We start from the raw sequence: 13,289 nt of genomic DNA on the forward strand, positions 1-13,289 counted from the left end.
GCAACACTAATTGTCAGGTTTTGGTCAAAGTCAACTTCAAACTTCTCTTGTTTTTGAGTTGTGGGTGAAATTAACACAATTGGTCAAAGTCAACTTCAAGATCTTAAAAAATTTAAGTAATATATGTTACAAACAAGTGAATTTCCCAAAATATTCGATATCTTGAGTAAATTACCTTTCACGCCAAAGTGCTCACAAAAACTTGATCCAGGATCGACTTCTAAAAATTGGAAAAAGTGATAGAATGATGGCAAAAGCAACTATTTCTGTTGTACTGTTTTTGGTATTTATTATGTTAGTATTATTTTTGTTTTATTCTCTTCTTTTCTACTAAAAATCGCAAAAAAATCCAGAACTCAATCCTGCATCATGTTTTGTGAACCCCGTTAGTTTGCACTTAGTCGTCCATTTAAAATTTGTCAATCGTGTGAATAACTACATAATTTTATTATTTCACTTTCTGTTTAATATTTTATTTTATTGGTGTGTTTTTTCATTAAATAATGTCTTTAAAATGTTTGTGTTGTGTTGATAATTTTGTTACATCTTTTAGCAATCTCGTGAATTTTGTTTCCAACTTTGTAAACAATTTTCTAGAATTTATTAAGCTGATTGATGATACACATACAGTGTCAAAACGTACACAACAAAAAAGGTAATTTGATTATATATTTAAGGTGTTTGTATAATAGATGAGTAAATTTTGCAAAACCTGAATTTTGGATAAAACCAACTCCAATTAATGACTTTGATCCACGTCAACCCAAACTTGTGATCGCTTTTAAGGCATTTATGTTAATAAATGGACAAAACTTTAAAATTATTTTAAAGATCAGAAAATTCTCCAAAATATAGGCAGTAAGAATCAACTCTGATTACTACAAGCTCATACGATTTTAAAAAATTTATGATGTATATCAAAGTTTCTCAATCTGTGAGCAGCAGACGAAACCAATCTTTAAATCTTCAATTTTTCCTCTGTTTTCTAAAATATGAGTTGTGTATAAGACCAACCCCAATTTGTAAAAAGCCTTTTAAAAATACGTCCAAATAAATTAAATGGAACAATTTGACCGAATTTAAGAAAAAAACTGCTTATTGTAAATGTTTAAATAATCAGTCAATTAAAAATTATAATATATATAGAAATTATTGTTGCAAATATATATTGAAAATTTATTATGTAATATGTAGAAATAAACGATGGTGAATTTTTGCATTTCCTTACATGTAACGAGAAGAAATAAGTTTTTATTTAACTTTCATAAAGGATTTTTTTGGCAACTGTATTATATTATTATTTATTATTACAAATTTTATTTAAATTCAAATAATTTAAACGTGTAATTAAGTTATCGAGGATGCAACTAATATCATTTTTGAATATGTATTTAATTTTTTGTTTATATTTTGAATTTATATTGACTTATCATCATCATACAGTCATATATGTATTAAGTACTATTTTATAAACTTTCATAAATAAAATGTAAATTGATGTTAATTAACAGTTATAATTAATTTTAAATAATTATTTAAAAATAATTCATGCTTGCCTTCGAATGTACCTAATATAACCATTTTACCTTGAGGTATTATTATATATTATATGAAAGATAGAAATTTAACCAAATATTATAATTTATATATATATATATATATATTATAGTTAATTTTGATGTTGAAATATTGAGTGAGTTCTTGGCGATACATCAAACAAAGAAAGCCAAAGATTTATAAAATAATCTTTATTTCCAAACGTTCGACATTCATTTAATGTCATCATCAGTGGATATTAGTTGGTTAGTTACATATAGAGTGTACAGCACTAAGAGATTGGCACTAACATTTATACAACTAACTTGTCAGCACTATGCCATTTTTTTATATATTTTTTTGTATGATGTAACAGAAAAAGGATAGTTTTATTGAACAAAAATGTAAGTAGAATTATGTAATTTCTGCCACGACTTCTGTATTTTGCTATACCATTGCCAAATCTCTAGTGCTGTGTACACTTCTCTATATTAACTAACCAACGTAATATCCACTGATGATGACATTAATTGAATGTCGAAACGTTTGGAATAAAGATATTTTATAAATCTTTGGCTTTTCTTGTTGATGTACGCCCTCAAGAACTCACTCATATATATATATATATATATATAAGTTATACCATATTAGCTATATGTGTAAGATGTAAAATTAGTCAACATAAAATGTTATATTGAGGAAAACTAATTTATTGAATATATTAGCCATAATTTTAATATACATATATATATATATATATATATATATATAATAAGTCAATATATAAATGTACTGTGTCCAAAAAGTCGACTGACTAAAAATGTACGCTGCTATTAATGAAAAATAAATTATATTAAATCGTTTACCTATTTTAATTTTAGCGTTGTCAAAAAATATTTTGTCAAAAATAGATTATTGCTTTGAAATTGTAAATATCGCAGTTAGAATATCGCATTTCTCAAAAAATATTTTATTAAAAATAGATTATTGCTTTTAAATTGTAAATATCGCAGTTTTTGTTAATAATTTAGATTATGTTAAAATCAAAACAATTCAAAAATCAATTAATCGATTTATCAATTTACCAATTATTCGACACTTTGCCATCAGGTTCATAGAATGTCTTATGAGGCAATTATTTAATTAAAAATATTCAAAAATCCCTGAATCAAATAATAGCACTAAAGTTGACATATTGTCGCCTTATTCATAAAAATCAATCACGTTAATTAAAATAATTCAAAATTTACTTAATTCGATACTTTGTCATCTTATCAAGATCCAAAGTTCCTGGATTTTTTTGTTTTTACAATCTTATACATAATGTATCATGTTAGTTGAAAAAAAAAATCAAAAATCGCCAGGGCATTTTGCCATCTTATCCTTATATATAATTAAAAAAATCTCTGGATCAAGTCTCTATTAACCTCGTTTTTAATCGCTTGTTTATTGTCTCTAATGACACTATCTACAATATGCATCTCTATATGTCACTATATATATATATATATATATATATATATATATATATATATATATATATAATAGGTTGTCAAATATCTCTCTTCCGCCTTTTTGTATTATAAACCAAGAGCAAAAAAGCGGAAGGGAGATATTTTACAACCTAATATATATATATAATATATATATATAAATATAATGTTATTAATTTATTATTACATGACTACCACTCACCCACTGTTGTGTACCGTACAAAAGTCTCTTTGTTGTCTTTGTATATATATATATATATATATATATATATATATAATCTACTCACACAAATATTATTCTTTTGCTATTGGATGATCTTCACCATAACAATAATCAAATTAAAAAGATACAAGTACCCTCGATAACCGTTTTACCAATTTTCTAAAGTGCCCTTTAGCCTTTTTTGTTAACGTTTGCAAAATTCCTGTTTCTACACTTTGCCATCTTATCCTTAAAAATGTGTTACTGGATAATCTAATTTAAAAAATGTCTGAACCAAAGTTCCCTTGATTCGATAAGGGATTTGCCTTCAGCTTTTTAATTCGACAAGGGATTTGCATAAGTGCTTAAAAGGCAGTAAGTGCAAATTCTACTAGTGTTATTGTTAATATATTAAAATAATCTATATATATATATATATATATATATAGATGATATTATATATATTTATTATTACATGACTACCACTCACCCACAGTTGTGTATCGTACAAACGTCTCTTTGTTGTCCAACATGGCATCGACTGCCAATTTTTCACAATAATTGGCAGTCACCACTGCTATTGTTGGCTGCTGATTTGAGGCTATCGTTGGCATTTGTTTGACAACCTGAAAATAATTGACAAGTGATAAATAAGCATGTATTAATGGTAACTAATAAGGTAACAAATTAAGAGCACTCCATTAGAGTAAATGGGTTTCAAAGTCTGTAGATAATTTAAGGTAAAATAGAAACCAAATTTTGTTTTCATATGTTTTAATATTTGCTCTCCAAAAGTTGACAACTACTATCTAAAAGATTTCCAGATATGGTTCTGGAGAAGATAAAAAGAACTCACAAGGTTTAAAATGAAAAAGTGCTTCCAAAATTGAGAGAGAAAGGAATTCTTCTATCTGAAGAAAACAGGATGAGATCTACATTGGAAAAAATGCAAAGGTAGGTTATACTAACCGCAAAAAAATCGAAAAAGCATATTTTTGCATAAATTTACGTTTCAAATTCCTTCAAATATTTTGGCATTTAGTTTTGTGTGTACATGTGTATGCGTTATTTATTTAAATAACGTCCAGATTCCGAAACAGAACGTAGTGAAAATATCTTGGTCTATATTTAATAGATAGCAAACTTACTTGGAAAAGCCACATAAAAACAAAAAAGCAGCAAATAATGATCAAAATGAAAGAATTTGATTGACTTCTGCGTAAAAAGCATGCAAATTAGTAAATGTATGAGAAGGTAATTATATATCAAAATCTTGAAACTGTAAATGTGCTAATTGCAGTGGCGGATCCAGCTTTGTTGCCCGGGGGGTCACATAATTAAATTATGTATAGAACATATTGTATTCGCAATACGATTAGAAAATCCTTAAATTTTGGGAGACTTCGACTCCACCGTTCGTCTATAATAAGTTACATATTGAAAGTTATAAAATGTGTTTGGTAACAAAATACATATATAAAATCATTATGAAGTAATTTTATTGCTGAATTAGTATTATATCTAAGTCTTAAGACCCATCCCCTGGATCCGCCACTGGCTAATTGATATAAATAAAATCAGTTTCAGGTTAGGTCGGTTCTTGCAAAGACTATTAATATTATCCATACCAATTTGCAATCAATTAGTTATTTTCATACTAGACATATTTTTTATGGAAAAACAACGTTTGCCGGGTCAGCTAGTATATATATATACATATATATATATATATATATATATATATATATATATATATATATAATATATATTAAAGTCTAGAACTCCGCTAGAGCGTGTTACTGATTCTGTTTACAAAGTAAATTGTAACGATTGTAATTGTTGTTACATTGGTGAAAGTTTGCAATTCAAAAAATAAAAATCAGTTTAGGACAATATTTTCGGAACATGTCATTATTTTAAACCATACTTTCAATACCAAAAATCCAATTATTTTGCATGAGAAAAAGAATGTTGACCTCAGAAAATTTGCTGAATCCGTATTTATCTTTTTAAACCCCCTTTGCGTTGATAAACGAAGTTCTGCTCTTCTAGTACATGACTCTTATATAATATTATCAATTTTTCCAAAAATAATTTTCCAAATCTTTGACTATTTTTGTTTCATAGTCTATTTGATTTTATGTTTTATTTTTCAAAATTGTGTCCCTACTGTTTAACTATCCCTGAAACCCTCTCCTAAACACTCTTGTTTGATGTTACCTATTATATATATATATATAGCCACATGTTTCCATACTACACAAAACAGGTCATTCCCAATAACATTTTGTGTGTTATGTATCCGAGAACGGGTCCAAAAGTAAAAGAAATATAATTAGTAGTCTATGTTATACATCTAGTCATTATTTATTAATAAGTCGATAATCTGTATGATATTAAAAAAAATTAAGACGTATGAATATTTTTGCGAAATGACGAAACGTTGTTTTGAAATGGAAAGAAATCGTTCTGTGTCTGGAAAATTTGGGAAAGAAAATGTGATATTTAATATTTTTGAAAATGACTTCCTAGTAGAAATGATTATGTAAAAATTAGTTAATGTTATTAAATTTTTATTGTTTGTTATTTATTTATTCAAAAATTATTTATGTGGTTGGCTGATTTTTAGATATTATTTATATATCTAAATATATAACTAGTCACGTGTGTCACGTGACTTTTCGTCGTATGTGTTCGATTTTCTCAGAATTTACAACACAATTTACAAATTTTCAGTTTTTAAAATTGAAAAACAAACATGTTCATTTAATATGTTATTTTCTATATTTACTTTATATGTAATATATGTATGGTTTATTTTCTATATGTACTTATCAAAAAAAATGTTTTCTTCCTGATGTGGTATGTATATCTTTTATTCTTTCATTATTTTAAATATAAAATAAATTTATTATATTAAACTTTTAAATGCTGAATGATGACACACAATCCGTGTCGAAACGTATATTATAAATAAATATTTTTATTTATTTGTTTTCTTTTATTTCGACGATTGGCTGAAAATCAATATTCAAAATATGTCTCAACGTCGAACAAAAAAATCTAATTCTTATATATATATATATATATATATATATATATATGTAATATATATATATATATAATAACAAAACTGTTTCTTGAGCATCCATCCAGTAATTAAAAAAACAGTTTTAATGAAAAATGTTTTTATTTTAAGAACATTTTTGTGTTGTTTTTCAAAATTTATTTGTATAGTGAGTTTCTTTACATTTGTTTATTTTATGGTTGTTTTTCATATATACTTTTCATATACATTGTTTTACTTATTTTTGTCTGTTAATTATGTATTTTTTATATTGTTTTAATTTGTAACCCTGAATTATTTAATTGTAGCACTGAAGATGGGTCAAATCAAGACCCGAAACGTATGTTCTCTATAAATAAAAACATTTTTCTTTAAAACTGTTTTTTAATTACTGGATGGATGCCCAAGAAACAATTTTATTATATTATTTCACCATCTGAAGAAAAACCTCTCGCTTTATATATATATATATATATATATATATACATATTCTTTATATATATATACAAATACTCTGGAAAGATCATAAGTGAAAAACATTAAGATGTCAGCAAAATTGACCTTGTAAATGATTGCCAATAATTTAAATCTATTAACCAAATATGATATATATATATATATATATATATATATATATATATATAATTTATTTTTTACCTGTATTTGGGTGTCCTGATGTTGAACTCTGGTATAAGAATCCAATTCCATCGCCTTAACCAGCCCTTGTTCCTGCAATTGTCTCAAACAATCGGCCACGTCGTTCTCATCCCAATTATTCTCTCTAAAAAATACAATTGAATTAATGATAATTAAGCTAGATTTTCTTTGAATTTTGCCTTCAGGCAAGTTGCATAAACTTCTCTTATTAATTATCAACTGTAGTTAAGATTTAGCAACTTTCTCTTTAGAACATCGCGAGTGCTTGCCATGTCGTCCGAACCTAACACAACGCTTTCCCATACATTTTCACTTAGGCTTGGATATGCATGGTAAGCGTTAATAGAACATTTTTACTAAAATGTTCTATATATAAAAAAAAATAAAAATTTTTTAGTAACATGTATTGATAAACTAGCTGTAAGTGGCATTTTGCCTTAAGGCTGATTAGAGACTTAATGATTAGATAAGTGCAAAGTTTGTCCAGGAATAAATCTTGAACCGATTTTTAAAACTTAAAAAACGTTTGAAATATAACAGTTAGGTATCGTGATTTGAAAATATTATTATAATATACATTATAATAAATATTTCAACTACGAACTGAGATTTTGAGTATAGCCTATAACCTAAGTGGGATATAAATGCATACAATAAGCCAATAAAATTTAAAATCGGTTCAGTAGTTTAGGGGTCTATTGAGACCATACATCATATAATAATTTTAAAAAAATTATCTACTTACGCAGCAATGTCCTGTATAGTTATTGGATTTGGATATGCAGATTCTATCAATTCTAACACTTTGTCGACTGTAATTTGCACAACAAGCATACTATCATCTGAAGACACTGCAAAAAATAATTAAAAACATTAATTAAGTTGAAAATTTATATAAAAATTATTTATTTTAACGTGCGTTTTGTGCCACACTACATATAAATATTAATAACAAACAAAAATCAAAATGTAACTAATTTAATGTAATCGGTTACATGTTTCTATACTAAAATTTAGTTTAAATTAAAACTATTTTTATTTTGTTTAATAACTTTTTGTTTATATTTATACTAAGGCGTGCATGTTCAACACTAAACCTACTTTAAATATATTTTTTTAAATAAAATAATTTTAAATCATTTTTATTTAACCGAAATTATTTTAACCATTTTTTGTGTAAATATATATTAACTATAAAATTAATCAGAGAGCTAGATTTGTAAAAATATTCGTACTTATTAAAAAAAAACAGTAGTTTATTGCAAAATTGACTTGAGAAACAAAAATTTGACGAACTACAATTTTATTTTGACTTTTTGAATATATACATATAAATGAATATATAATTCGAATTTTGTATTGCATCTATATATATAAAAGAAGATAGTGTTAGTTACAATACTTATAACTCACGAATGGCTGAACCGATTTAGCTGAAAATTGGCAGAGAGGTAGTTTAGAGAGAGGAGAAAAACCAAAGAATACTTTTTATTCCGTTTTTCATTTAAATTCAAAATTAATTAATTATAAACTATCCATTTAGTTTATTCAATCTATGATTCATATTTTATCCATGACTTTTACTTTTAACTGTCAACCGCTGTTTTTATTTATTATTACGAAGTAAATAAATTAATTCTTAATAATAGGAGAAATTTATTTCTTGAAAATGAGAATGTAATTATTTATATACTTAGGTATTTATGTATATTTGTTTATACGTATTTAAATAGAGTATTTGAGGTGTTTATAATCAGCAATAAGTATAATCATTGACAAATTAATAAAAAAAATAATTTTGAAATATAGTTTCTTAACATAACCTCAAAATTTGTAATAAAACTGTAAATAGTTATATATATTTACATAATTAGTTAATTGTTGTTAATTTATATTTTGTTGGTATTTTATTTTTATTTTTATTGCCTATTTAAGTTCGCCGGGCCAGCTAGTATTAATAATAATTGGGAACTTAGTGTAATTTATAAGTAAAAAATAATCAAGCAAAAAAAAAACGTATAAAAACTGTTAAACTATCATCAAAAGACCATAAATAAAAATACAGTAAGGTTAAAAAAAATGTTGGAAGGCTAAAATTTAGGGTTGTATGTACTTTTTAATTCATTCTTACACAAAATTTAAATAAAAAAGTTAGTCTTATTACAGAGATTTTATTATTATTATTGTTTCATTATTTGTTATAAGTTAATATATAAGCAAACAGTTCGTCAAATAATTTTTTTTAATAAATACTAACACTCTGTTATTTTTACGTTTCGAGACTTGATATGTGCCATCACTGCATTTATATATATATATATATATATATATATATATATATTTCTTTTAGCTGAATGATGAGACACATCTAGTCTCGAAACGTATAAAAAATTAAAATAAATTCTTTACATTCGACGCATTGGCTGTTTTATTCATTTCAATATATTATATATATATATATATTATATATATATATATATATATATATAAATTATATATATATAAACACAAAATAAATGCAATATTTATCTATCAATTATTATTATAGGTTTAGTGTTGAATACCAAAACGCAAAACATATTAATAATCCAACAAACAAAATAATACATCAGTCTCTTCAATCTGAAAAAAAATTAAACGCAGCCAAAAATAATGATTAAAATTAGTTTTAAAATTCCTCAAAGTAAGCTTTCTGTTAATTAGTTATCAACATATCATAATTAGTGCCAAAACGACTAATTATTGCAATTTTTTAATCCAAACCTTGTCGAAAGCATTTTCCAACATCGAAGACCTGTCTGCGCTGTCGGTCTAAATAATTTTAATAAATAAATAGATATTTATATAATATCTAGAACTAATAGTAAAAAGATAGTAAAAACACATCAATGAGTAATTGACATTTTTGCCTATTTATAAATATAAATATATATATATATATATATACATCTTATATATAAAAATGGAGCTCTCAATAAAATGATCCACTAAAACTCGAAAACGGCTAAACCGATTTGGCCAGTCTTAGTCTTGAAAAAATTGTGCTAATCAGTAGGTTGTCGAAAAGGTGAGATATTATTTCAAAATCGCGTAAAAACTTTACATTTTTAGTTTGAAAATTTTTGTAGAAGCGTAATTTGAATAAAACAATGGAAGGCGGCTAATACGTCAAATGTCAAACGTTCAAGACATATGATGTTCAATTACGTTTAATAGGGTGTTTTACGTGAATATTACTTAATTATGATTAAATTGTAGTAAGTAGTTTTGTTCGTAGTTATATTTATATACAAAAATGTTAGTAAACGTTTTGACGTAAACAAATTGACAGCTTAAAATATATTTTAAAAATATAAAGCGTTGTAATACAGTTATGAAATTATAGTACGTTATTTCTTAATATGTGTACTGAATTATAAAAATATAAAATCAAATATGTTTCTAACAGAAGAAACTAAATAATTGCAATGCACACTTGCATACTCTATTTTTAGTAGTTGCGAATCGACGATTGGATATGATATGAGAAGTACTTTTGAAAAATGTTTTAAAAATATACCATATTATACTAGAGCTATAAAATTTTAGTATGCTATTACCTAATATATGTACTCAATTATAAAAATATAAAATCACATATGTTTCTAACAAAAAAAGCTATAAATGTGCAATTTTGTAAACAAATGCACTCTTGCAATAGTTGCAAGTCGACGGTTTGATGAGTATTTTGAAAAATATTTAACAATATAAAACGTTATACTAGAGTTACAAAATTTTCGTATGTTATTTCTTAATATATGTACTAAATTATAAAAATATAAAATCACATATGTTTCTTATAAAAACAGCTATAAATTTGCAATTCAGTAAAATCATGTAATAGGGCCGCAAGTGTTACTACAAACTAAACAATATCAACATTTTTGAAATGTTAAAATGCACTTTTTGGCATATTTTTCTCAAATACGGCGCTCTGAAAGATCTCAATTGTATAATTATTATACTCAATGGTATTTATATAATATTTTCTAGGTTATGTTATTTAAATTCAGAACCTAAATTTTGTATCGATCAAATGGACATTTTGTCGAATAACATTTTCCCAGTTATAATTTCCAAGAATTTATCGAATAGATAGTAATATATGAAGGTACGGGGTTAAAAAGGTCCACTCCGATGTGTCAAAAACCAGTAAAGTTAAACATTGTTTAACAACAATATTTGAAAGCAGAGGGAAAAATATGTGTAACCAGCTATAACCTTGATTCTCATGACTTTGCTATCGAGAGATAAACGGTAATCTTCGAAAATCCATATTAAAAGCATTTTCTTCTATTTGTTAAAGTTTAGCATTAGTTAAAAATGTAATTATTTTGTAAAATACCTTTAAAATTCAAATAACACATTAAACATGTTTGCCACCTGGCCGTTCCAAGTTACCCCTTCTATGAGTTTAAAAGGTCTAGATAACAAATTTTTGAAAGACATCAAAAAAGCACATTTCTACAATGATGAAGTAGCTGGCAGTTTTACTGAACGTAGTCAGATAATTGTTCGTTTAAAATGTGTCATTTGTTGTGATATAATTGGTTTGGTTTTCATAATGTAGTTTATATTTGCTCAAAACGTTTGCCGGGTCAGCTAGTATATATATATATATATATATATATATATATATATAAATAATATTCTGGTTACTTACATGGTCTGGCAGGCAAAGGTGCAGAATCATCCAATTGCCTAAGTTCCACCTCGACAGCACTTATATCCTTAAAACTATGCTGTAGTAACTTCATAATTTTCTTAATAAAACCAACGTAATCTGCAAAAAAATAACAAAACATCAGCAAAAAATTACATATTAAAAACATCTATCCATCTATTACTAACAGATCTAAACATCTATCCATCTATTACTATTTTCTGTTACCTCGAGGAAATTCCTGAGGGCTGACCAGCTCCCTAAAGAATTCTTGGGCAATTTGTGCGTGTTCGAATTCTGGTAAAGATGGTTTGAACCAGAATCTTAAAATTCTGGATTCTCTGGAATGACTGCCACTGGTTGCATTTACCAGGAATACTCGGAATTCTAAGGATAATGTTGCTGGGAGGATTGGACCAACTTGATCTAAAAAAAAAAATAGATAAAAATATCAGAATTTGTAAACAAGGAGACTGCAATGGTGGTAACTTAATAATTTGCACAAAGAAATATCTAGCAGGAAAGATAAAGAGTATTTCTTAATCTTGGTTGTTTTATCAATCACAACCACATTTTTAAGGGGCACACCTAATGTGAAATGTTCAAAAAATCGAATTTTCAATTTTTACCATATTTCGATAGGTTAAACCTTTGAAAATAACATACCAAAATTTTACATCGATGTCTTAAATAGTTTTTGAGTGATAGTCATTTAAAGAGTATATATATAGTATATAGTATAACGAACATTTTATCTTTAAACGCGTTTTTTTCGAAACAGCATTTTCCGAATTTGCTGCAGCGATTACGCAAAAACAAATGATCCGATCACTATCGAATTTTTTTTACATGTTCTATATATAGTTCTTCGTAAAATGAACTATCGATTTTTTGATCGGATCAAAAATCGAATTTTGGCAGTCCAAAAACGACCAAAATTTTGGATAAAATTCGACTTTTTTTTTAAAAAAAACGCCGTCATTTTGTAAATTTTTGATTTTTTATTGTAGGTCATTTTACAGACATATTATTACATAACATATTATCTAGTTTAACGAGAATTTTTTTTTTATTTCATCCACGTAGAAGGCCGGAATCACTGCAGCCTCTTTTTTTTCGCGCCGTTGGAGATCGACGATAACTTAAAAAATATTTAATTTTTTTCTTCAAAAATTTTACTATGTATTCTTAAAACGTGTGTAAATATATTCTTAAAATTTTGAAATGATTGAAAAAGTATTTTATTTAATATAAATTCCCAAAAATCACATTTTTTTAGGCGGTTACACTAGTTGTGCCCCTTAAATAATGCACTTGTTTCTTAATTCCACAAATTCTATAAGTGATTTGAACCAGATTGGGAAAGAAAAAAAATCAGGTTGATCATGTAGACTGCAATCATGGTAACTTGATAATTTGCACAAGGAGATATCTAGCAGAAAAGGTAAAGAGTCTGCCTTAATCTTGGTTGTTTTATCAACTACAACTACTTCAAATTTTAAAAATAATGCACTTGCTCCTTAATTCTAACAATTTTGTAAGTGATTTGCACCAGATTGTACCAAAATCAAACAAAGTAACGATTGTTATTACCTGGATTATTTGATATATACTTAATGATGACCAAAACAA

The 13,289-nt window shown here is 25.9% G+C and overlaps 1 protein-coding gene across 1 annotated transcript in view; it reads right to left on the reverse strand.

Moving 5' to 3' along the window:
* Positions 1–13,289, reverse strand: part of LOC113389747 — a 109,034-nt gene that overhangs the window by 72,563 nt on the left and 23,182 nt on the right. The window contains 5 exon segments of the mRNA XM_026626758.1: positions 3,722–3,857; positions 6,956–7,079; positions 7,701–7,806; positions 11,658–11,777; positions 11,886–12,083. Coding sequence (XP_026482543.1) covers positions 3,722–3,857; positions 6,956–7,079; positions 7,701–7,806; positions 11,658–11,777; positions 11,886–12,083 — 684 coding nt within the window.

Source organism: Ctenocephalides felis, unplaced genomic scaffold, assembly GCF_003426905.1.
Source record: "Ctenocephalides felis isolate EL2017-DRISC unplaced genomic scaffold, ASM342690v1 CF-g0.4_SCAFFOLD_03573, whole genome shotgun sequence".
Lineage (NCBI taxonomy): Eukaryota > Metazoa > Arthropoda > Insecta > Siphonaptera > Pulicidae > Ctenocephalides > Ctenocephalides felis.